Genomic DNA, 24,040 nt, shown 5'->3' on the forward strand with positions numbered 1-24,040 from the left:
CCCAGAAATGCCCCATGTCACATAAGTCACTTTCTGAGAACCATGTTCGGGTACAATAACATTCTTATACAGATATTCAGTTTTTCTACTGACATGTTGTTTTCATTAGTCTGAGTCTCCAAGACTTTCCCCTTTTTCCAATAGTCCAAACTTGCTTTCTGCTCAAAAGCAAGGGAGGGGAAGTGTTTTTGATCCTGAATATAAATGTTAAAAGTCACTTAAAGAGAGATTCTCAATGACTGTCTTTTTTGATAGAAAAAACACAATCAAGCCAATAAAAACAATTAAAATCATCTTTTATTTCTGAGACTGTTGGAAGCATAAAAAATTATTAGATGTGTCACTGGTGAAAAAAATAAAAATAAAAAGGTTGCAGAGGTAGATTTTAGTGGAAATTACTTCAATATATGTGAAGAAATTGAATGATGGAGTAGCTAGTACAACAGGTGATAAAATAAGTCCATTTAATTCTTTATATGAAATACACATGGAATTGCTCAATGTGCTATACAGTAAGTTCAACAATGTGAAGTAACTCAGATTCAGCTGGTACACACATCTCCCTCTAAATACACATCCAAGTGCAATATTATATTAATTATATTATTTTATATTATTATTATATATTATCACCATCTCTCAAATTAGGCCCAAAACAAGGGCTGCTGCTTATTTAGAAAAAGAACATTCACTACATCGTTGCTGGCAGTGTTATTAAAATTTACAGAGAGGGAGTTAATCACCTAAAATCCTAAATTAGAAAAAGATACTGAAGCACTTTGTTAACATTACCTATTTTATATCCTCAGACTTGCCAGTATAACAATGTTATTGCAGTATGGAAAGCATATGTAAATGAGTTACTATAATCTTTAATTACATATGCAGCGTTACAGCGTGACACATACAGGCTTCATCTGCGTATTTCCTGTTTTTTCAGTTCCTAAATATCAACTCGCCTTATTACTGTACACATACGAGCGCAGTTTACAACGCCAAGCACCCGTAGCCTGCCTTGGCCGTGATACAAAACTCCTTTCGCGTTGCAATTTTGCATTAATCTTTCAAAATTTTAATTGTGCTCGCTGCTATTTGAATGCCCTGTAGATTGTGTTCCCTGCCTGGGATTACTGATGCCAAGTCCAGCCCGGCTCCCTGTGTGCTCTGCTGCCATACAAAGTGTTGCAGCTGCAGGACAATAGTAATAGGCACAACAATTAGCCCATTCTCTACAACTATTTGCTTAGCTCTTTCCGCCCTAATATCAGCGGGTGATATGTGCTTGCTCATAGCCCTGCTGATGTCCTTAAGGCCCGTCCTTCATAATTAACCTATTCTATATTTGGGCTGTGTCAAAGGAAGCATCGGTGATGTCAAGTGGAGACCACGTTTTTCGGTGAGGATGAAGAGAAGGAGGTCTCCCCATGGGGCTCCCTGGGGACCAGCCCCACTGCACCACGCAGCCCACAGATCCCAGTGGTGCTTTGCTGCTGTCCGGGGCATTTGGGGCTTTACACGCTCATAAAGCAAGGTGTGGGGGAAAAAAAGGCTTCAGGAGCCGAGGGTTCCCAAGAAAAGGCATTCATGCAGCCTCGTTGGATTTTATGCAGGATTACAGTAGTCACAACAGCTAAAGTTGTTTGTGCGAGGTGATTTTATGCCATAGGAGAACTGTGGTCTGTACTGAGGTGAGGCACACGAGTTATGGACAGTCCTAGCTAAGAAGGTGACAGCATCCCACTGGCCTTCCCACATTTACTTTAATTACCAACAGTTAACTTCTGTAGCTTTTATCCGAGGAAAACTGCCCCTGTGGAGTGGATCCATTTCTGTATATATATTTGCTCACTTTTCTCTGGCCTTTTATTAGAATTTGCATCTCTTTCTTTCTTTCTTTCCTTTATTTTTCTTTCCATGAAAGCTAGAAGAAATGGTCATTCCTGAGATATTCATCTACACTTCAAAAAGCATTTCCTTTGGCTGAGCTGAATTCAGATTTTGTCAACAAAATTCCACTTCACTGAGTCACAATTGTGATTTTTTCCCCATTAGCACCCATTTTCATAACACGTAGGCACAGTACAAGAAGAAAGAGTAAAGCAACTGCAGCGGGCCGTAACCGATTCAGAGTGAGCCGTGAAGTGTGCAGTGCTGTACCAAAGCCAAGCACCACCTCGAGTGTCAGATCGTTCAGGAGCTCGAAATTGGCCAAGAACAATTCAAAACACAATGACAGAAAACTACAGAAAGTTACATCTACTTCCAGAATATCTTCAGAGAGGTGAGGCAGGTTTATAATTAAACCACACAGACTTATGACATGGACAAAAAAAAAACAAGCTTTAACTGTGACAAACTCTTTCATTCCAATTAAAAGTGTTTTTACATGAGACTGCAAGGCCCCAGTGCTCAAGAATTTATTTTTTTACTGGTACTGAGCAATTCCTAACAAGCAAAGTTCTGTGGCAAAGAAAAAAAAAAGAATAATAAAAAAATAAATCAAGGTGCTAAATTTTCCATAACTTTGAGAGTAAATGCCTGTTATGATGCTACACGTTACTCCCCCTCATACAGACAGCCTAGGAGTAGATTTTGCTTCTGCTCCTCAGCTCTTCAGCTCTCGTGTTGCCCAACGTGGCTCGGAGTAGGGCGGATGAAATGCAGAGCGAGACGTCAGCAGGTAGCCTCCACCCACTGCATGGAGATGGTATCGCACATGAAGCGCTCGCATCTTTTTTTTTTTTTTTTTTTTTTAACCTAATCTCTATTTTTAAAGAATCACTTTAGTCCTGGGAACGCTGTAAATAAAGCCGGGTCCCAGCAGCAAGTAGAGTTCATTTCAGATGGCTCTTAGGAAAACAACAGAGCTAATTATACTGTAGTAATTACCTGAAAATTATATGTATGCTGTTTTTCCACCAGTCGATACTGCTATTTTTGAACTTTGCATTGTTCTCATGGATTGCTGGAGTCATGCTGTCTCTAAACGGTCTTCTCATCATTAGCTTAGCCTCTGGTTTGGGGAGAGTGCTTTAGAAGTGCAGCAGCGCCGTGTGCTATTTAGCCCAGATCTTTCACGCTTAGCTGCGCTCTTCACCTCTGTACACCCTCACCTATGCTGTTTGAGAAAAATATTTCCATTTTAACTGTCTTTTGGGTATGGATTGTAAGATTCCAGCACTACAACAGGGCTCTAAAACAGCCTCCAATTTAGATTTACTCCTGCAAGCTAGGAGACGTGGACACATGTCCCCGATCTGTCCCTCCAAGCAGCCCCTTTGTCCCCACGCTTACAAGGCAGGTGGGTGGACACCAGGACTCCCAGCAAACCTCACCCTAGCCCACTGTGTGCGATGAACAACTGCGATCATTCTGACTTTGCAGAGTCTCATTTCCTCTCCCATCCTGGGTGGGGCATGTTATTGTTGTCTATTTTTTTTGTTTTAAGAGCAACCACTGCAAGCACCTGACAAAGGAAGGCGAGCGCCGCGGGTGAGTGTCACACCACACTCCCCAGAAGGGAATGTGGTCTAGCAGCAAGGGCAGGAGAATGGGAATCAGGGATTGTTGGCTCCTTCCCAAATAGATTCCTGCCATACGACCCGATTTTGACCAAGTAAAATGCGCTCAGAAGGACTCCTTTATGAAATGGGGATGATGATAATAAATATCTCCCGGGACTGTTGGGAGAAAATTTATTAGCACTTGGAAAGTACTTTGAGATTCTTGGATGAAAGATGATGGAGCTGGAATGCTGGCAACATTAAAATAAATTGGAATAATCTTAATGTTTATTGCATACAGTGCTTTCATCTTCAAAGTTCTTTACTAGCATGAGTGAATTAACAAAGAAAAATATTAATAAAGATCATATTTACTCATAAAATTATTCTCCTGGTGCATATATAAATAGATCTGCCTCCAGTTAAAAAATATTATTAGGAGAAAACCCAAGCACCAACTCCAGTATTGTGCACTAAATCCCTAGTGGTGCTGTCCATAGCAAGCCTACTTAGAAGTATGAATTATTAGTTTGTACTTTTAAGGAGGATAATTGGACCCTGAGTCTAATCCAGCAGCAACAAAGTCACTGGGAGTTTATCACCAACTTCAGAGCAAAAAATCAGGACTGAGGAAGAAGGAAGAGCCCTGGTTAGAAGACACCTCTGATGTGCCAGGGAGGTTTGTGCGAGGCTGTAGTGAGCAGGCAATGGCATTTCTTGCTGCCTGACACTGCAGGAGGCTATTGTGCTGAAATGGGGTTTGTTGTGTCTTTGGGAGAAGCCACAGATAATTCAGAAGCACGTTGTGCCACCGGGAGCGACAGGCAGCAGCCCCAGATATTTACTGTCAATGTCCAGAATTAGGGCATCCCAGACTAAACTAGCCAAACGTTGCTTGCAAGGGGTTGCAGACTTTTTTTTTTTTTTTCAAGTATATTCTTACTGGCATAGACGTCACTATCACGTTATCACTGGGAAACACAGCCCAGCAATTTACTGAAAACCAGTAAATGAGACAGTCCTTCCAAGTGCATTATCTGCATTGATTTCAAACCAGTGCAGAAAGAACAGCAAGGGACGTTTCCCTCTGTGTTTCATTTTCCAGCCACCTTCCCCATCTCAGTTTCTCCAGCTGTAAATATAAATAAAACCAGAGAAAAGGCATTCTGTTGTTATTTTCCCCATTTATTTTGAATTAAACACGTTTCCATAGGTCTCCTTTACTCCAGGAAATAGAATCGCTTCATTCTCCAGCATGATGTGCTCGGACACAATCCAGAACGTAATGGACTATAATAGATTTTTTAAAAATCTATGGTGCACTTCATAGACTCTGGAGGTCATTTTAGGCAGCCCATCAATGCCCGATATAAATGGTTTTGCTCAGAGTGTTTTCTGCACGCCGATCAGAACTACGCACTTGCCAGATGCGCGTCCCACAAAACCAAAGCAATTCTCTATTTTCTCCAGACTTACTGTGGAAAAAAACACATTACCTGTGAAGTGCTTTGTAGCCCAGTCTCAAGACTGTATTGCTGTTGCCTCAGAGCTGGCTGAAGGCTTTACAAAGTTATTCACAGATTAAATTGTCCCAGTTAATCTGCGATGCAACGACTTCCAGGCAAAGCTTCAAATATGTCTGGGTTTGGATAGAAATCAAATGTCACCTTTGGGAAATATCCTTGTTATTAGCATTAGACATAGCTCTTGGTTCAGCCTCCAATAACTTTGCTGAATTATAAGGGGTTTGTTATTGGTGTTTTGTGTGCATGTCCGTGTGTCCTGTGCTGATGTAGCACGCTTGGACAGACACCATTATTTTTTTTTTTAAGCGTTTACTGTTTCTGGTACTACCAGTGCTTTCAGAGGAATTTGCAAGCATTAACTATTTTATGCAACACCTAGCACATGGCAAGGATCCAGTTAAGAGCATATCTCCTCTCTGATGTGGTCCCACGAGGCTGGCACGCTCAGACACAGGTAGCATTTTGCAGGACAGACAAAACACACGTGGTATTTCTATTAGCAAATAGCTGCAGAAAGCAGTTTAATGACAGACAAGACTGACATCCAGACAAACAGCCAAGGTCTTTTTCTCACCATGTGATCTTTTCATAATCCTCCATTTCTCCCCCAGATCAACAGGTTCCTCTTTATTTGTCACTGTCAGCTCTTCGCACAAAGAGCCTTTTGTCTGCGGCTCTGACCCAAACACACGAGATTTCTGTGGCCGTGCTTGGCCATATGCTTTTAAACGGACTGATGGGCTCTCAAGCTATAAAACAGGACCTTGACCCCAGGAGGGGAGGTGGTTGTGTGACAACATCGCTCTGTTTTGACATCATAATTCATCCCTGCACGACGCAGCAAAAGCGCTTGAACCTGATCCTCTACGGACACCAGCGCAGGTACTGCAGTGACAGCAGCCTCCAAAGCCACAGCTCGGGGCAGGGAAGACCCCAGGCAGTCCATAGCTGCTGCTTTATGCTCTGCCTCTCGTGCCTCCTCGGGACACAGCACGTGCTGCAGGAGAAACCGCGCTGGCCACAGAGCTCCGTGCCCCGCTGCAGTTTGTGTGCGCTGCTCCTTCAGGTCCTGGTGCAGTGAAACACCACGTTCTGGGGAAAGAACAGCACTTTTCCAGTCACCCTAAAAATGCACTGCTGAGGAAGAAGCCCAGAGGCAGTAAGAAGCAAGTTTTTGCAGTTTTTTTTTGCAGCACCACGTTGTGCTCAGCCTGCCTGGGGAAGGAGGGCGCAGGGGGCTGCTGCTGGCTCCTGTGAACCTCGCCGCTGAGTTTCTGCAGCTGAACACAGCACGAGAGGAGCTCATGCCCTTTAACTGGCACTTGTTCCTGACTGTCACAGAAACCCCTTTGTTTTCCAGTGGAAACTGCTCCAGAGCCAAATTCCTACCTGTGTCTCTCGGGGTGTGTCTCTGCCCCTCTGCCACATAAACAACCGGGGGCTTGGCTCAAGGTAAAACCTTCCTGGAGCTTCAAGGCATCTTCTTGAGGGACGTGGTGTTGTGCGGGGGAAAAGAGGAACCTGTTCCCTGCTATTGCCCTTTAATCCTTTTCCCCTTTCAGTTCTTTCACCAAAGCTTTGTGTTTAACACATCCGTCCTCCACAGACAGGGCTGTGCATGACCCCTTGCACTCGGGAGCCACTTTCCCTTGTATTTCACAGACCTCACAGGGTTTTGAGAGCTGACCCTCACCATTTGCTGGGGCTGCAGATGAAGGAGAAGGCAACGAGCCTCTTATCTCCCCTCAGCCTTATCAGGGCCTGGCAGCTGGGTCACGCTGGGGCAGTGCAAGGGGGAGGACGGGCAGCAAGCCCAAAGCTCAACGTCAGAGAAGGGGAAACCCTGCACCAGCAGCACCTCTCTCATTATGAACCTCTCCAGCCTCGGGGTTAGGGGCAGGCACACGGTGCCCCGGTCCCCGAGCTGCCACCACCTGCACAGAGCACCCCACACACGTCTTGTGTGGCCTTCCTGATCCTGGAAGAGCTCTCAACTAAAAATCTGCCTTTCCTGTAGCATTCCGCAGTGATTTTCCCATGCAAAGCAAAGGAATAAGTGGGCGAATTTAGTATTAGGCCTAAAAAGCAGAGTTGCACAAGATCCTCTCAGTCTGATGCCTCCACCCAGCAAACTCTTTCAAAACAGTAAGTTCTCTCTTTTGGTCGAAATTTCCTCTTTTAAAGTTGGAAGCCTTTCACCGAAAGGTCTTTCTTTTTGCTACTAATAAAAATCAGCTATTAATGCCATTTTTCCCTCTTTCATTGAAGATGTCCTGCCGTTTTCTTCCATCTAGGAACAAAAACCTCTTAAAATGATACCAAGAAATAATTGGCACCTCTTCAGCAGATTGCTCAGAAATGGTCCTGCGCCCACGTCTGGGCTGCCAGGCGATGCTCAGGGTGTTCCTGGGACATCACAGAGCAGACCAAGGGCCAAATTCTGTTTTGGGAAGCACAGTTATTGCAGAGATATCATGTCAGGGACAGTCCCGCATGGGGCCAGGTCTCGAGCTGATGTAAAAATCAGCTGGTAACAAGGCTCGTAGCCAGAAAGCAAAAAGAGGATTAAAGAAAAAAACATAAAGCAAGCAAATATCAGCAATATCCCATGTTGTCCCTCATGCACAGCAGCAGCACGGCCTTGCCTCATGGTTTAAAGCCCTGGGTCTGGTTTTAGGCTCCCTGAGCTGTGGGCTGCCCACGTTCAGCACACCATGTCCCCCAGCGAAGAGGAGTAAATTGTCAGTGTTTATCTGGGGCCTGTTCCTCGTTATCAGCTCCGTGGAGTCGCAGAGCGTTTGCTCGCGTGCAGATGCTGCCCTGATTACAGCCCGTTATCACCACACAGCTCCACAGCAGCACGGGGAGAGCTGAGCCCCAGACCTGTCCCCTTGGCACTGCCAGCCCTCCTTTGGTGTCCCCTGGCAGCCTCTGGGGACAGCGAGGGGCTGAGGGCACGGCCAGAGCCCTGCATGCTCCTCAGCAGCAGATCTGCGCTGCGGTGGCACCAGGCTTTCCTTCTGCTGCTTTAGGGCCTGACACAACGGGCAGCTCAGCTAAGGATGCTCAGCCTTAGAAACAGGAAGATGGAGAGCCCATATTTCACATACCTGTCTCCTCTCAAGGAGCAGGATCAGGCCCATGTACTCTCAGGGCCCTTTACAATCCAGCAGCCAGCCCACAGCTCCACCACGGTGAGTCTTTGGTTGTTTAACCCATGGAAATCCACCAGGTCTCAGCCATCAACACCAACCCCACAGCCCTTCTCTGCCCTCACAGCAGCCCCCACAGCTCACCTCTGGCAATCCGCTAGGTTTGGGTGAAGCAAGGAGCCTACAAAGGCTATTGCACACTGGTGTTGCTCAGGATGCTCATGCCAGTTTACCATCGGGGACACAACTCACCTGGCTTATGAGGACGGCCGTGCTGAAGGGAGCAGGAGCCACACGAGCAGGGCTGGAGCCTCTGCTCCCTCCCGCAGCCCTGGAGTTAACAGGCACACACAGATTTCTTTACAAGAAACCCTGCTTGCACTTTTAGCCTTTTCGCTTTTCTTTCAAATATTTCTTTGCCCGTGGACATTTTGGGGAAAAGGAAAAAAAAATCCATTTAAATCAACCCCATTGTTTTCACAAAACCGAACTACAGAAAGATTTCGGAACGTGGTTGTGATTTGCCACATCTGTTATTTTTATGCATTATTTTATTGCCAAGAATTTCATAAAAGGTGTTATATAACCGCGCATTGTATCACATAATTCAGCATGTTTCCACAATTAGGAGTCCACGTGAGCATTTAAGCAATGATCTTGCCCAGGGTTTTTTCTGCGAACCTTTCAGCCCAGCCAGCCCGAGATACAAAGATGAGCTGTGGCTGTGGTTTCCTCTGTTCTGCTGCAGACTACACTGCCATTTACTGACGGCCAAGTTCAGCTGTGGCCCGTGCAGCACAGATCTCCTCTGCATCTGCATTTAAAAAAAATAAACTTACTTTGCTTGAACCCTGTGCGCTGCTCACCAGAACAAGCAGAGATTTTCCCCAATGTTATATACAGCTGGATTATCCATCTTCAAGACGCTAACAGGTCCATTGCTTGCAAATTATTGCAAGACAAGTGTTTACCAGGTTAAAAGCAAAATAGATTCACACTGAAAGCTACTGATGGACAGTTGGATCTAAGGCTGGAAAGACAAAGGTAGAAAACAATTCTGGGAGTGAAATAAAAAGCTGTATTTGCTGTTCACTTTACGAGCAGCTCTTAAAACACTTGGTGCTTCCCAGCTCCAGGTGAGTGCTCTCAGGGGAGAGGTCACTTCTGGCAGAGGATGCCCCCACAGAGATTATCCCATGGGTGAGCAGGAGTTTGGGTCTGCCAAGCTTTGCCGTGGAAGGGACTGGGTTATTCGGACACAATCCGTGCTCTTGCTGTAGGTGAACTGCTGAGAACTTTGGAAATTTCCAGCCTGGCACCGCTTTAAATGAAAATCTCCATCTTGTTCTCCTGGGTCAGATATTCTGCATGCAGTTTCTAATTTGGACCACGGCTCTGGAAAACTTGATTAGAGCTGTGAAAATGGAATTTTTATTAGGGAGAACTGAGATTTTGCCAAGGTTTATTTTTCAAGGGAGTAGGACCTAATCCTAGAAGTAGTTCCAGGGCTGTGCTATGCTGGATGCCCTTGCGATGGTTTATGGCAATTATGCAGCCAAACCTGGCCTGACTGGTAATGTTTGCTTTGGACAAGTTGCTACAGATGGCAGGCAACTGCAAATGTACTTCCCAGCCTGGTGCAGGCATCACTGAAAACGCATTTCATCTAAGCTGTTTTCCTCTTCATTTTACACATTATTAACGCGTTGCCAAACCCATACTACCTAAAAACAACTAAGAATTTAGAGGCATGGAGAGAATGCAGAGTAACGTATCTGTGTTCAGACAGAAGCCTGTGAGGTGTAAGCACTGGATAGACATCTCCCCGGTGGCTTTCTAAGATCAAGTTTCTGCAAAATCAAACGTGGACCCCCTCTCTAGGTGGCTGCCCTTCAGGGAATAGCACATGGGTTTCCTCCAGGGAACCCACGGGGCTTGCAGCACGGAGCAACCCTCTGGAGGGGCTTTACATCTCCGCAGCAAGCAGTAACCAGACTAAACTAAGCCATAAATCCAGGAATGCATGGGAAAAGAGCAAATTAAAACGTGCTATACTTGGCAGGTTCCTTTGCAAGCGTAGCACTCGTGAAAGGTGACATTAAAGGCCCTAGCAGCTGAAGGCTGCTCTTTCTTCCAGAGCTGGGATAGCACAGGCAGGAGCAGCAAAGCCTTCCCCAAAAGCGCTCCCTTCCTCTCCCAGGAGGGTTTTGCCTTGGGTGCAAGAGCTGCTGTGGCACTGTGAGCCTGTGTCCTCCCCACTGGCAACTTGGGATGAGGAACCCACCACGAATCACCTCCACACAGGCCAGGGGTGGGGGCAAACCTCAAGTGCCCCCACTGGGGGGTTTAGAAATGAGCAAAATAGGAGCAACATCCCCATAGCTCTCCATGCAAGCCCCACGCAATGCACAGTGCCCACTGCTCATTTCATAGGCTGGCAATTAGCACCAATTTAGCTGCAATGGGAGAGAAGCCACTGTCTGAGTCGCCCTGCTGCTGCCTCCAACACATGATGGGCTGGAGAGCTGGAGAGCATCCCTTCCCCAGCCCTCCCCTCCTCGGGAATCCACCCGCACCAGGGCGATATCGGCTTAATTCCCACACAGAAAAATAGTGAGAATTAATTTGTTAGTGTCAAATTATGCCTTTGGAGGCGCATGCTCACCTCGTACGGACTTCAATGAAAGCCTGGCCTTCATGTGTGCAGCCATGGGCCCTCGGTGTCTGTGGCATGCTTTGAAGCCGGGCGGCGTTAGGAGGTGTGAGATGCCCGGAGCAGCGAGCTCAGTGCCACGGCGCGCAGACAGCAAAGCGAAGCGCACACAACGGGCACAACGCAGGATGTCAGAGCCTGCAACTTCATTACAAGGCAAAAAGAAGATCAAAGGAAGGAGTTCTCAGCTTAAAAATGGGAAAATATGTTTTAAGTTTCCAGGAAACCGCAGAGTTCACTGTTACACGAGCGTAAATGTGAGATTTTGGAAGCGGCGCGGAGCTGCCATGCGCCAGCCTCTCATCCATACAACATGGAAAGCCTTGCTTGCGCCCAAACCTCCACCAAGTTAATTAAAGCCATTCCTCCCCGCATGCGGATGCTCCAGCCTGTTTACATACAGCTCACGGCCATCCTGTTCACACTTGTCCCTGACATACTTGAATTAAACCCAGAGCCCAGCCACGCACCCCCTGCACAAACCAAACCGAGCTGGTTCACTCAAAGCACTCGAGATGAAGGCAGGAGGAGCCTCCAGCCCAGCAAGGACCAGACCCTGGACTAGATGGGATTTTCCCCCTAGAAAAGGGCCGTTTCTGCTGCAGCTGCAGGTTTCAGCTCCGCTGTGGCCACCTGGGCAAACAAATGCCCAAAGTGCCAAGGTGCCCACCGTGTCGGCAGGTGACAGCAAACCAGGAGGAGCAGTTGGTGCTGGGGAGGGCGAGGAGGCTGAAGGCTGGGGAAGCTGGAGAAGTGACAGGGCCTCGTGGAGATCAACACCACGTCCTGCCCCTGGGGGTGAGCAGCTGGACAGCAGCCCCACAGGAAGGTCCTGGTGGGACGTGGGGCTGGGAAAGGAGCACACGATGGATGGGGAGATGCAGAGGGAGATGTTTGTTCAGCCCAGAGAAGAGAAGGGGAAGGAGAGGGCTTGCTGCTGTCTGTTCATCCCAAATGGGAGGGTGGAGATGAGATGGAGCCTGACTCTTCTCCCAGGAGCATGGTGAGAGGCAACTCATCAGCCCAGAGCCTGGGACAGCACTTCCTACAGCAGTAAAACTGCACGGAAAGGGCACGCTCCAAGTCAGGCGAATCTTACAAGCACTTCTCTTTTATGCTTTATGGAAGCATGCCATGCTAGCTGAAGATTAGACCGACCCACTTTCAAAACAAAAATGAACAGGTGATTATTTTTCCTCCCTGTCACCAACAGCAGATAGGAGCTGGAAATCAAAGAGCCATATATAAAAATTTAACACTTCTAAGATGCTTGCCGGCAAGTTCTTTGTACTTAATGATTAGACTTTCCAAGCAAACACGTCTTTTGATGATACAGTTGGTAGAACCTAAATAATCCAAGGAGGCAAATTAAGGATCATTTTCTTCACTTTTAACTCGAGTTAGAGTACAGCACTGTCTCTCTGACACTGCTCCATGAATCCGCTAAGAGCCTGATACCTTTACTAAAGGTATCAGTCCTCATTTTGGGATAGAGCATCTTAGCTATCCACAGCAATACTGCTGATCCATGCCCAGCAGCAGGTCTGGGACCTCAGTTCAGCCCAGGTTTTGCCTGACACCAGGCATTTCACAGGAAAGCTGCTTTTCCCTCTCCCCAGGGTGATGGGAGCTTGTGAGGGGCACAGGAATCTCTCAGGACTGCTCCCCAGCACTGCACGGACAGGGGCTTACACCCACCCACTGCTCTTTTTCCTCCCATTATTCAGGATATTTCACAATGTCACTGATGGACACCGCCCCACATCATAGCAGCAACACCCATCACCCCAAAAAAACCCACACACAGCAAGTTCCTGGGCCCCCATTCCCTTCCCTGCCCCTGGAGCTGCTTCAGGAGGGACTGGACACCTCCCTCACTGCTCACCCGGGGTGCGATGGCCCAACACTGCCCAGCCGAGCTGCTCTGCCTGCACCCCCCCAGGCCCAGGCTGCTTCTCCAAGGGGTAATTTTAGTATTTTCCACGGAGCTTGCAGAGCCCCTTGGCTGAGAGCCCTGGCAGGAGCGAGCAGCAGCGCGGCGCTGGGAACGCCATCTCCTGGCGTCCTCTGCCTCCAGCCCGCGAGGCAGCCACGGCTGAGCTGACCCCACTGTGCACGGGTCGGTGGCTGAATTTGGGGACCCAAACCACACGGGGACACTTGGCTGGGCCCAGCACGTGCTCACGCCACAGCACGAGCATCCTGCATCTTCTGCGGGAGCCTGAAGCGGAGAGGGGATCTGTGGGGTGCTTCGCATCGCTGCTGCAGCCCTGCTCGAGAGCCTACAGCAGCCCCCAGGTGCTCCCACCTGGGATGGCACCCCGAGGGCTTTGAGCACCTCTCAGAACACGAGACCAGGCTCCAGCCAGCTGCCAGGAGTTTAATGTTGGGGTCTCTGGCACTTTCACCCTCCTCTGAGAGCAGCTCAGCAAAGGGGGCTCTCAGCTAAGAGGCAACGCGGCAGCAAAACCCAGCGCAGGCGCTGCTCCGTCACTGGGAGCCACCACGTCTGCTTGCCTCCAAACAAACAGCACAAGAGGGAAATGGCATATGGGGAGAAGCCTTGGCGAGGCTGGAGGTCTGGTGATCAGCTCCTCGGAGCTGCTCTGCCACTGGCCTGAAAGAACAACTCCATCAGCTGCAGCAAGCAGACCTTCTGCTTCCCCCGATTCAGAATTCATCACAGGCTCAAATACAGACACTCCAGGCTTTTTCCTGCTTTAATTATTTAAAAATCCTAACTCTGACTGTTTATTTTCATGGACTGCTACTGCATTCAATTATTTTAAGACCAAAAAAAAAAAAAAAATATTTGAAGCCTCTCCCTCATTCTGCTGCTGAAGTTTAATTCACTCTAATTATTTCATATTACTTAGACTATAATAGTTTCATAATTTCTAGTATATTAAGCACTTAATACGTTGTGTCATTTGAAGTCGCATATTAAATTCAGCAAAGTACATTTTAATGAGAGCTAAGTAGTGTGAAAATATTAATACAAGGCAAGAGTTGATTTTTGCACCCACGCTGGTAGGCGCCGGTGCCACACGCAGCGTGCGGGGCAGGTGAGTGCCGGGGAGCAGCAGGGACACGGCCCCGGGTGCCTGGAGCTGGGAAAAGGGGAGCGTGGAGAGGATTGGGGCCCTTCACCCCTCTCTGGGACCCCATAGAGGAGCCCATGGGGGTGCTGCAGCACGCTCCTCCCCGCAGCAAGGGATGGGATTTGGGGTGAGATCCTGCGTGATTCCCCCAGGGTCGCCCCGTGCCACTTCCAGCCCCCAGAGGAGCAGCAAACCCCAGGGAGCAGCAGGAGAAGTGCTCAAGGAAGATCTCAGCTGCCCCCCCGCAAGCTCCCGAGGCCCAACCACCCCATCCCCACGAGGCACCAACCTCTTGGCATGCAGATCCCGGCTCTAACTTTCTATTTACTTCTCTGCCGGAGCCTCCCCAGCTGAGCACCCCAGCAAGACCCCCCCTTCCCACAGCCCCCCCCCCATGAGAGATCCCACCCGGGTCACGCACCTCAGGCACCTGCTCAGCTCTGTCCCAGGAGAAGTCCTCGGAAAGCTCCTCAAAACCTCACTGGCACCCCAAAAGGAGCCCAGGGGAAGCAGCCACCCCCTCGACCCCCGGCTTTTATCCGCGACCACCGCCCCCACCCAGGTGATGCCGGGCAGGTGCAGGGGCGCCGCCCCCCCCCCTCCCTCCCTATCCCAGCCCAGCTCGGCCCGGTTCGGCTCGGTTCAGCCCCGGACCCGGCTCCTTTTGCCCCATCCCCGCCCGGTCCCTTTAGTGGGGAGAGCCCCGGGCCCCCCTCGAAGCCCCCTGCCCGCCGGGGGGGGGGGCTGCACCGCCGGCTCTGCCCACGCGGTGGCGACGCAGCCCCGCGGAACCCGGGATGCTTTAATGAGCGCCAGCCGCTAATTGCGGCAGCTCCGCGCTGCGCGACCGGGCAAGGCGCAGCTCACACCCCCCCGAGCACCCCCTGACCCCCCCATACACACACCCCATGCCCCGTCGGTGCCCCCACCCCCGACCCCGACCCCCGAGGGGCGCTCCCGGTACCGCAGCCCGGGGGCGCCGCAGGACCCCGGCTCGCAGCCCCTCTCCCCGGGCCGGCCCCCGACCCCCTGCCGCCCGGTGGGGGGGGGGGGGCGCCGTGCTAGGTTAATCCTGGGCTGGAACCAGGTATTTCGGGCTAATAGGTGTGCGAGCCCCCCCCCCCAGCCCGCTCCCGGAGCTCATTAACGTAATACTTTCATGTGTGAAACGAGCATATAAATGGGCATTAATGAGCTCCCGGCTGCGGCGCGGAGGAGGAGGGGGAGCGGGGAACCTGGCGGGGGAGCGGGCGGCCCCCCCCGAGGCTGCAGAGCCGGGGCTGGACCCCCCCAGGGCTCGGGAGGGCACCGCCGAAACCCCCCGGGGTGCGCGCCCCGACGGGGCGGCCCCGGCCGCATCCTGCGCACCGGAGCCGTGCGGGGCCACCGCGAGCCCCCCCCTCGCCCTGTGCCCGCGGGGACCCCACGGCCACGACCCCCCGGGGCCAGCCCCACGGACCAGGCGGCTTCTTAAAGTCGGTTTTTATTAAAGAACCAAAATCGCGTACAGAGGTGCCTCTTCCCTCGAGCGGGCGAGCGCGGTGGTGTCTCTGTCTGCGGAGTCGCGAACCGCCCGTTAAAGTGCTGTTACATCCATAAATGTACGGGGGGGGGGGGGGAAGGAAGGAAGGAAGGGCAGGGGGGGGCTCGGGGGGAAATAAATATACATCATAAATAAATAAAAATCCAACAAATACTGTACCAAGAGAATCACAGTACATTTATATCCATTGCACATAGCCACTTTTGTTTCCAGTCTGGACGAGGGTGGAAGAAGCGGACACACAGGGAGGGAGGGGAAGACGCGGAGCGGGGGGGGGGTCCCGGGGGGCTCGGGGGAGGGACGGGGGGGACACGGTGCCTTCCCCCCCCCGCCGTCCCGGGGCTTCTCCCCGCCGTATTGCCAGTCCGAGAGGGCCGAGCTCCGAGTCCTCTATGTACAAGTGTCTCCTCGTGGAAATGGCTTGTGTGGGCTCTGCCCTCGGCTGCGGCGCGCCGCAGGGCGCATGGCTTCGGGGTGAGGGGGGGGGTCCGGGGGTCGTGGGGGGGGGCTCACTGGGGCAGCAGCGGCGGCTTGAAGGAGCAGTTCCCCGTGCAGTGCCGCGGGGTCAGCATTTTGCAGGAGAAGTGGTGCAGCGCGTCGTGGGCCTCTGCAAAGCGACAACGCCGTCACCCCATCGCCGGGGTCGAGGGTGGGGGGTCGGGAGGGGGTCGCTCCCCCCTCCTTAGACGGCTGCGCCCTCCCCCCCCCCCAGTCCTGCCCCCCGGTACCTTTCAACTTCTGCTGGATGGCGTAGCGAGCTTTCCTCTCCTGGTCCAGCTCGTTGCACAGCGTATCTGGGGGGGGGGGGGTAAAAGCATCACAACGGGGCTGGGGGCACCGGGGTGCGACCGCCCCGTCGGGGGTCCGGGTTGCGCGGCCGGGGGGACGGCGCGGAGGAGGGAGCGGGGAGGGGACCCGGCCGGGCAGCGCTCCCGGCTGATTTTGCGGCTCGGATTTTAATTTTTGCAATTTTTTTTTATTTTTTTTCCGGGAGGGAAATCGCTGCCTTCGGAAGGGTCGCAGCGTAACGATGCCTCGCAGCTCGCGCTGCCGAGGGGATCAGAGCGCACGGAAGGATGCGGAGTAAAACAAAAATAGGCGTAAATTTTAAAAATAAAAATAAAAAAATATATAAACGGGTAAAAAAAAAAATACCTCGGACGATCTGGAGCTGCTGCACCATCTCCTCGCGGTACGCCAGCTCCCGTTTCATCTGGTCCTGGAAGTTGTCTGCGGGGCAGGGGGGGTCAGCGCCGCCCGCCCCCGGCCCGGCTCCCGCTGCCCGGCGCGGGGCGGGCGGGGGGCAGCGAGGGGGGCTCGCCGGTACCTTTCAGGCTCTGGAAGTCTCTCTCCAGCTTCTTCCTCAGCTCCATTTGCTCCAGGACCAGTTTTTGCAACTCGTCTGTTTAAAAATACATGGCGGGGTCGGGGGCAGCCCGCGCCTTCCCAGATGGAGGCGGCTCAGCGCGGCGCTAATCGCATTACGTTACATTAATCACAGGAGTTAATCACTCCTGCCGAAAACCTAAATACCTCGAGCCGCGAGGAGACGCCGGGGGGTCCCTCCTGCCCGGCCCCGGCCCGACGGGAGGGGGCAACGGGCGCCGTCGGGGCGCGGAGCTCCGCGGAGCGGCCGCTCCCCTCCGCCCCAGCCCACCCCGTCGGGGGCCGCCCCCCGGCCTCACCTCGGGCCAAGTTTTCGATGTCCTTTTCCACCAGCTGCGTCCCCGCCACGTCCATGCCGAGGCCGTCCTCTCCTGCGGGGTCGGGGGCGCGCACGGGGTCAGCGCCGCCGCCGTCGGGGGAGCCGCGGCCGCGCAGAGCCCCGCGGAGGGGCCGGCGCTTACCTCTGTCGGTATTTACAGGGCTGGGATGCGAGACGTTCCTTTGGTCCTGATAGGATTTTCTGGTCTCTAAATCCTCTGCCGTCGAGTGATTGTCTTCTTTATCTTGCTCTTAAAGTTAATAAACCGCTTTTCAACCATAAGCAACGAAAGTATGGTCCTGATATATCCTTAATTACATAATTAAGGACAAAGCCCTCGTTAAAGCCTTCTTAGCGGACATCCTAATCGCTTTGCCGCTGGAAAGTAGCTTGCTGCCGGGAGCTTGGCCCCACCGCGCCGCGCGGCCCCGCAGCCCCGGCCCCGCAGCCCCGGCCCCGTCCCACGCCGCCGGCGGGGGCATCCCCGGGCCCGGCGGGGGCCTCGCCCCGACCCCTCTCCAGAAACCGTTCGCTCTCGCTCTTCTCCCAAAAACCCCCCAAAACGAAAGCAGCGGCCGGGGCTCCCCCCCGGGGCCGAGCGGCGGGGGGAAGCGGCACCCAGGGCCGCGCCGTCGATGGGCACCGCGCCGCCACCCCCCCGGGGCCCCGGCCGGGAGCCCCCCAGCCCCCGCGGCGAGCTTTACCCTTGGCCTCGGGGGTGCAGAGGTAAGCGGCCGAGGCTCCCAGGGAGGCGGCGGTCTTCAGCGGCTGCAGGTGCTGCTCCCCCCGCTCCGGCGCGTAAACCTACAAAAAAGCGAGTTCAGGGCCGGGGCGAGGGGGGGAGGCGGGCAGAGCCCCCCCCTCCCCGGGGCAGAGCCCGCTGGGCCCCGCACCTCGTAGGCGCTGCCGCTGCTGCTCCGCTCGGGGCTGCCGTCGGGGGGCTGGCCGCCCTCCTCCGACGCCGCCTCGCCTGCTTTCTCCTCGGGCCCGTCGGTGGCGGCGGGCAGCGGCTCCTCGGGCCCGGCCAGCAGCCGGGGCGGCGGCGGCTCCCGTTCCTCCGGGGCCGCGGCGGAGGCGGCGGCGGCGGCGGCGTCCTCGTCGTCGTCGTCGGGGAAGCGGTTGGACTCCACGTCCACCTCGGGCTCCTCGGCCGTGTCCCCCCCGGGGGAGAGCGAGCGGTAGCTGGAGCTGCCCTCGCTGAGGAAGTCCGGGGAGAGGTAGCCGGGCCCGCGGGCGGCCCCGCCGCCGCCGCCGTACGCCTCGCGGGTGCCGTAGAGCTTGGCGATGCTCTCGGTGTCCTTCACCACCGGGCGGAAGGCGGACAGGTAGCTGCCCTTCCTGGGCAGGGGCAGCGGGCCGAGCAGCGCCTCGTCCCCGGAGCGCTCCTCCTCGCCGGCCGCCCTCGACAGGGCGCTGGAGCAGCGCTCGCCGTCGGCCCCGGAGCCTTCCTGCGGCGTGGCGCTGCTCCGCCCGCTGCCCGACGGCTCCGAGCCCTCCGGCTCGCCGTGCCGCCCCGCCAGCCCCGACGGCTCGGCCGCCGCCGCCGCCGCCGCGGCCGCCGCCGCCACCACGACGGCCGTGGCCGCCGCCTTGGCCTGGCTCTGCGCCGGGTAGGGCGGCACGGGCAGGCTGCCGGCGGCCGGCCAGAACATGGGGAAGGACGGGTAAACGCCGCCGTCCTTGGCGGCGCCGGGCTGGTGGGGCGGCTGCGCCGGCTGGTGCGGGTGCGGGTGCGGCGGCCCCCAAAACATCCCCGACGGCAGCGCGCCGCCCTTGCCCGGCTCGCCGCCGCCCGCGCCGCCCAGCGCGTCCTCCTGCTTTTTGGGGCACAGTCCGAAAGCGGCGGCCGGGAAGCCGTACGGGTGAGGGAAGAGCGGCGGCGGCAGCTTCTGCAGCATGCCGAACCCCTTGCTGGGCACCGGGATCACCGGGTAGCTGCGCACCGCGCCCGCCCCGCCGTGCGCCCCCGCCGCCCCGCCGTGCGCCGCGGGCAGCCCCAGCGCTCCGCGCTCGCCCGCCGGCTCCTGGCCGCTGCAGCGCAGGCTCTTGTGCGCCGGGGCCAGCTCGGGGCCGGCGGGCGGCGGAGGGTGCAGCGAGGCCTTGGCCGCCGGCGAGCCTCCGCCGGGGCCGGCGGCGGGGGCGCCTTGCAGGGAGAAGGTCCGCTTGCGGGTGCCGCCGTTGAACATGGCCTTGACATCCTCCCAGGCGTGCGACAGCTCCTCCGTGGCCGTCTTGTCGCTGAGCTTGAGGTGGCGGCGCCACGAGTTGAAGTTGGCGGCGTCGGGCTGCGTGTACTTGGAGTCCGGGGTGCGGTGCGAGTGGAAGATGAACTTGTTGGGGGAGAAGTACATGCTGCAGTAGCTGCACTTGATGCACTTGGCGCGGGAGCTGTTGTAGCGCGCCGGGATGAAGCTGCCCCGCGAGCCCCAGGCGCACTCGTGCACCACGTCGAAGGCGAAGTTCTCGGGCAGCTTGGGCGGCTTGTGCTCGCCCAGGAAGGACTTGCAGAGCCGCTCCGCCTCCCGCTTGGTGATCATGCCGCAGCGGCGGGAGGAGATGGGCATGGCCCCGGCCCGCCGCAGGATCTCCAGCTGCACCGGCGTGCACTGCACGCAGGTGATGCCCAGGGCCACCCGCCGGTTGTGGATCTCATTGTAGCTGTAGTTCTTGAGCAGCGTGTTGGAGATCTGCGCCAGGCACAGCCGCTCCTGCCCGTCGATGACCAGGGACACGATGGGCACTCCGTACAGAGAGGTCTCACCCACTTGGTTGGGCTTGAGGGTATTGGAGCCCTGGTACGGCTGCAGCTCTTGCTTTGAATTTGGGGAGGAGCTTGCATCTCTCCCATTTCCCATCTGACTGGCGATCGCCTCCATTCCCCCCAAAACGCCCCTGCAAAACAAAATCGGGGAAAGGCGCCGGTTACCACCGCTCCCGGGGCCCCGCAGCCGCCGCCGCTCCCATCCCGGCCCGGCCCGGGGCCGCCGCGCATCCCCAGCGCCGCCGGTCCCGGCCCCGCCGCAGCCGGAGCCCGGGGGGACGCAGCGGCCGCCCGGGGCAAGGACGGCCCGGGGGGTGCGGGGGGGACCCCGCTGCTCGCCCCGGGGGTCGAGCCGCGTCCCTTTGTGCCGGCTCGCCGAGCCGTGCCGTGCCCAACCGAGCCGGGCCGTTGCGGCGAGCCCCGGGAGGGCTCCAACGAAAGGCACCGGCGGAGGCTGCCCGGTGCGTCCCGGTGGGTCCCGGCGCGTCCCGGTGCGTCCCGGAGCGCCGGGGCCGAAACTTGCCGCTCGCAGCGGGGCGGGCGCCCCTTCTCCCGGTGCCGGCGGATCAGGGCCCGGGGCGGGCAGGAGCCTCCGCACGGATCCCGGGGAGGGGGGGGAGCACAAATGGGCTTAGCCGGGCTCTAAGCGGCTTCCGCGGCCATCACGCGAACCGCCGGCAGCGGCTCCCCGGGACGCGCCCGGCCCCGAGAGCCCCCCCCCGGTCCCCCGCCGCCCCGCGGCACTTACCGGGGCTCCGAGCCCGGCTGGACGGGCGGCCGGGGGGGGGGCTCTCCTCGGGGCTAGCGGCCGCCTCGCAGCCCCGGCGCTCCGCTGCCCGCCGCCGGGGCCGCCATCCGCCGGGGGCCGCGCTCCGCCGAGCGGCGGGCGGGCGGGGGGGGCGCCCCGGCCCCGGCCCCGGCCCCGGCCCCGCCGAGCCGCCCCCGCGGGGAGCCGGGCGGGCCTCGGGCACCCGCTGAAGGCTCCCGGCCGCTCTCCGGGGCCGCCGCCCGCCCCGCCGCCGCCGCGTCTGCCCGGGCGAGATGCAACAAGAGCGAGTGGCCAGCCGCGCCGCCGAGGGAGGATCCGGAGCCGTACTTGGAGCCGCCGCACATTGATCCGGTGACAGCTAAAATAACGGGAAGACACACCCACTTAGCACCAGCATATTTACATTAACTGCCTCCGGGACCCCGCGGCCGTCAATCACCGACGCGCTCCAGTCAATCACGGCGCGGCTCTCAGGCACGGGGGGGCGCGGGTGGCCGCCACCGAGCGGGGACCCGCCCGGGCTGCCCGAGGTAAGAGCGCGGCCCGGCCCCGGCCCCACCTGCGAGGGGCTCCGCGGGCCCCCTCCCCGCGTCCCCCCCCCAGTCCCTCCGCGCCCCCCGGCAGCCGCCACCGGGAGGGGCTCGGCGGGGGCACCCGCGGGGGGCCGCGGCTCGTTGCGAGTTGGCGAGGAGCGAGGGAGGCAACGAAAAGAGGAGCCCGGGGGGGGCGGCGGAGGGGCCCCATCGAAATCGCCGCCGCTCGGCTCCCGCCGGGCCCCCCCCGCCGCCGCCGCCGCCCCCGGGCTGAGCGCTCCGCCGGGGCTGCGGGACCGGCCGCGGGGGGATGCGGGCGGGGATGGGAGGCGGGGGGGGGGGGGGGAACCGGGCCGGCAACGAAATCGCCGGGCGGAGGCGGCGGGGGGGGCACGGCCGCGGGTTTTCGTTCGCTCCGGGGGCCCCCTCCACGCCGGCAGCACCGGCGGCCACCGCAGCCGGGGGGGGGGGACACCCCAGGTCCTACCGGCGCGGAAGGGGCCCCGCAGCCGCGTCTCCGCCCTGGGTGGGTTCCCGCATGCAGCGTTCGTCACGGCCACATTAATTAAACTGTAATTAATCATCGCGTCCGGCCGCGATCGGCGCAATTACACTGATCAAACAGAAGTTAATAACGGCGCGGATCGCCCCCAGCTATCACTTTTGTCCCCGGCGCCGGGAGGATGCGGCGGAGCCGGCGCGGAGCGAAACGCAGGTGCGGAGCCGCCGATGCCGCGGTCCCGGAGGCTGCGGGGCCGGAGCCGACCCCGCTCCGCTCCCCCCGCTCCCCGCAGCACCGGGGCCGGAGCGCGGCCGCCGCTGCCCCCGGGGCCCCGCCGCACCGGGGGTCGGGACGCCCCGTCGGGGGGTGCGGGGGGGACACACACACAGACGGGATGGGTGCTGCCGGCCGGGCCTTGCAGCGCGGCCTTCCCGCGGCGATGGCAACCCGAGCCGGTAATTATTCCTCGCCTTTTAATTATTTATCCGCTCCCTCGTCCTCCAGCCGGGCGGACGAAGGAGCCGGCGGTGGGAGACCTGGAGGCGCTGCCCCTCTCGCCGCCGGCTCGGGGTGGTCCCCGGGGGCTGGATGCCCGCAGTGCCCGCCGAGTCCCCCCCCCTCCGGGCCGCGGCAGCCCGGCTCCGGCCCCTTTTGCTGCTCCTCGCCGGGCTGCGAGGCACCGGCGGCCCCTTCCCGGAATGGATGGGGGGCGGCACGTCGGGGGTCCCCAAGGGGCAGGGGGCTGCGGCTCTGCCCCGGCCCCCTCGGCCGTGCCCCGGCCGTCCCCGCTCCCCGCAAGGCTCCGTTCCCCGCAGGGCTCCGTCCCCGCACGTCCCCGTTCCCCGCACCGGAGCCGGCCGAGGCCGCCCCGACAGCGCGGAGCCCCGGGCCGGGGAAGCTCCGCTCCGGCCCCGCCGCTCCGGCCGCTCTCCCCGCCGGCTCCCCGCTCCTCGCCGTATCTTTTAACAGTTGAATTGACTGCAGTTTTTGTCAGTTAATTAGGTTTAATTTACATAATTAGTACAGTATAAAGAGTATTGGGGATAATCAGGAGGTACGTCTCGCTTACTGTGTAAACACGGATTCGGAATTAAAAATCAGATGTAATTAAGGCGTGTGCGCGCGGCTTTTAATTGTAATGAATTTCTAATTAACGCTCAACGATCGCCGCACGCGAGAGCCGGGACGTTTGCGGGCGCCGCCGCCGCCCCGGGGCCCCCCCTGGGTCCCCCCCCCAGGCCCGGGGGTGCGCGGCCGCCGAGGGGCTGCGGGCAGGGAGCTGCGCCCCGACGGGACCCCCGCGCCCGTGCCGCTGGCGGGCGAGGCCGGCGGATAATTTAGGTTAAAACTTAGGGAGCCGTGTCACGGGTGTATAAATAAATAATCACCCGGGGCCGGCCGCGAAAGGCCCTTCTCTCCTGGAGGGCTGCGCCGAGATTGCCACATAAATCACGGCGGTCTAATTCAGTGGAAGTTTAATAAACGCCTCCTATTGGAAATGAATGTTCCCCATTTAACAGTTGTATCAGCACCATATAAAACCATGACCCCAATAAATTTAATTTTAGAGGCCGATCAATCCGGGCTTCTCTCTATCGATCCGCAGCGGCTCTGCGCATTTACAGCCTCTTCCGCGGCCCTTCCCGGGGAGGCGGGGGGGGGGAAGGAGCGTTTCGATTAGACTCTTTATTAGGAAAAGATTGCTCCGAGAGGCCTGAAAATTAAACGGTGACATTTTAATTACTGGACATTGACAAAGGAAGCGGGCGGCGGCTCTCTGCAGGTCGGGCACACTCCGCCCGCCCCGACGTGCTCAGCTCCCGCTGGGCAGGGGGGCCGCGGGGACACCCCCGGGACCCCTTCCCAGCGCCCTGGCTGTGACCCCCCCTCTGCTGCTTCCCCCCCACGATTCCCCCTTTCTGCACCCCATTGATGCTCCTCAGCCCCTCGCCTCCTTTACTTCCCCCTTCACCCCCCGACGGCAGCGCTGCCCTTCACCTTTGAGACCCCCCCGAACCGCCCAGACCATGCCTCGGGACCCCCCCCCACATTTTTTCGGGGGCTGCGGGGCTGTTCCCGAGCCCCCAGCACCCCGCAGCTGCGACCCCCGACGGGACGGGACGGGACGGGACGGGACGGGACGGGACTCGCCTCCCCCTCAGCTTTGTCTCCGCTGCCACGAAGTCCCCCCCCCGCCCCAAAACCCCCCCGAGATCCATTTGCCATGCAGCG

The 24,040-nt window shown here is 57.2% G+C and overlaps 1 protein-coding gene and 1 long non-coding RNA gene across 2 annotated transcripts; both read right to left on the reverse strand.

The window, feature by feature from the left end:
• Nucleotides 1–275: 275 nt before the first annotated feature.
• Nucleotides 276–7,357, reverse strand: LOC311442748. The gene is made up of 2 exons (XR_014696821.1): nucleotides 2,890–7,357; nucleotides 276–2,694 (listed from the first exon to the last, which is right to left on the reverse strand). It is a non-coding gene; the product is annotated as an uncharacterized lncRNA (long non-coding RNA).
• An 8,680-nt stretch (nucleotides 7,358–16,037) lies between these two features.
• SKOR1 (SKI family transcriptional corepressor 1) lies at nucleotides 16,038–20,786 on the reverse strand. Its single transcript, XM_084532375.1, has 9 exons — nucleotides 20,753–20,786; nucleotides 18,137–20,135; nucleotides 17,948–18,047; nucleotides 17,386–17,493; nucleotides 17,224–17,295; nucleotides 16,866–16,940; nucleotides 16,694–16,768; nucleotides 16,267–16,332; nucleotides 16,038–16,145 (listed from the first exon to the last, which is right to left on the reverse strand). The coding sequence occupies exons 2-9, from the start codon at nucleotides 20,117–20,119 to the stop codon at nucleotides 16,048–16,050; spliced, it is 2,577 nt and encodes an 858-aa protein (XP_084388501.1). The 5' UTR covers nucleotides 20,120–20,135; nucleotides 20,753–20,786; the 3' UTR covers nucleotides 16,038–16,047.
• Between the last annotated feature and the right edge of the window lie 3,254 nt (nucleotides 20,787–24,040).

This window comes from Aythya ferina, assembly GCF_964211825.1.
Source record: "Aythya ferina genome assembly, chromosome: 11".
Classification (NCBI taxonomy): Eukaryota; Metazoa; Chordata; class Aves; order Anseriformes; family Anatidae; genus Aythya; species Aythya ferina.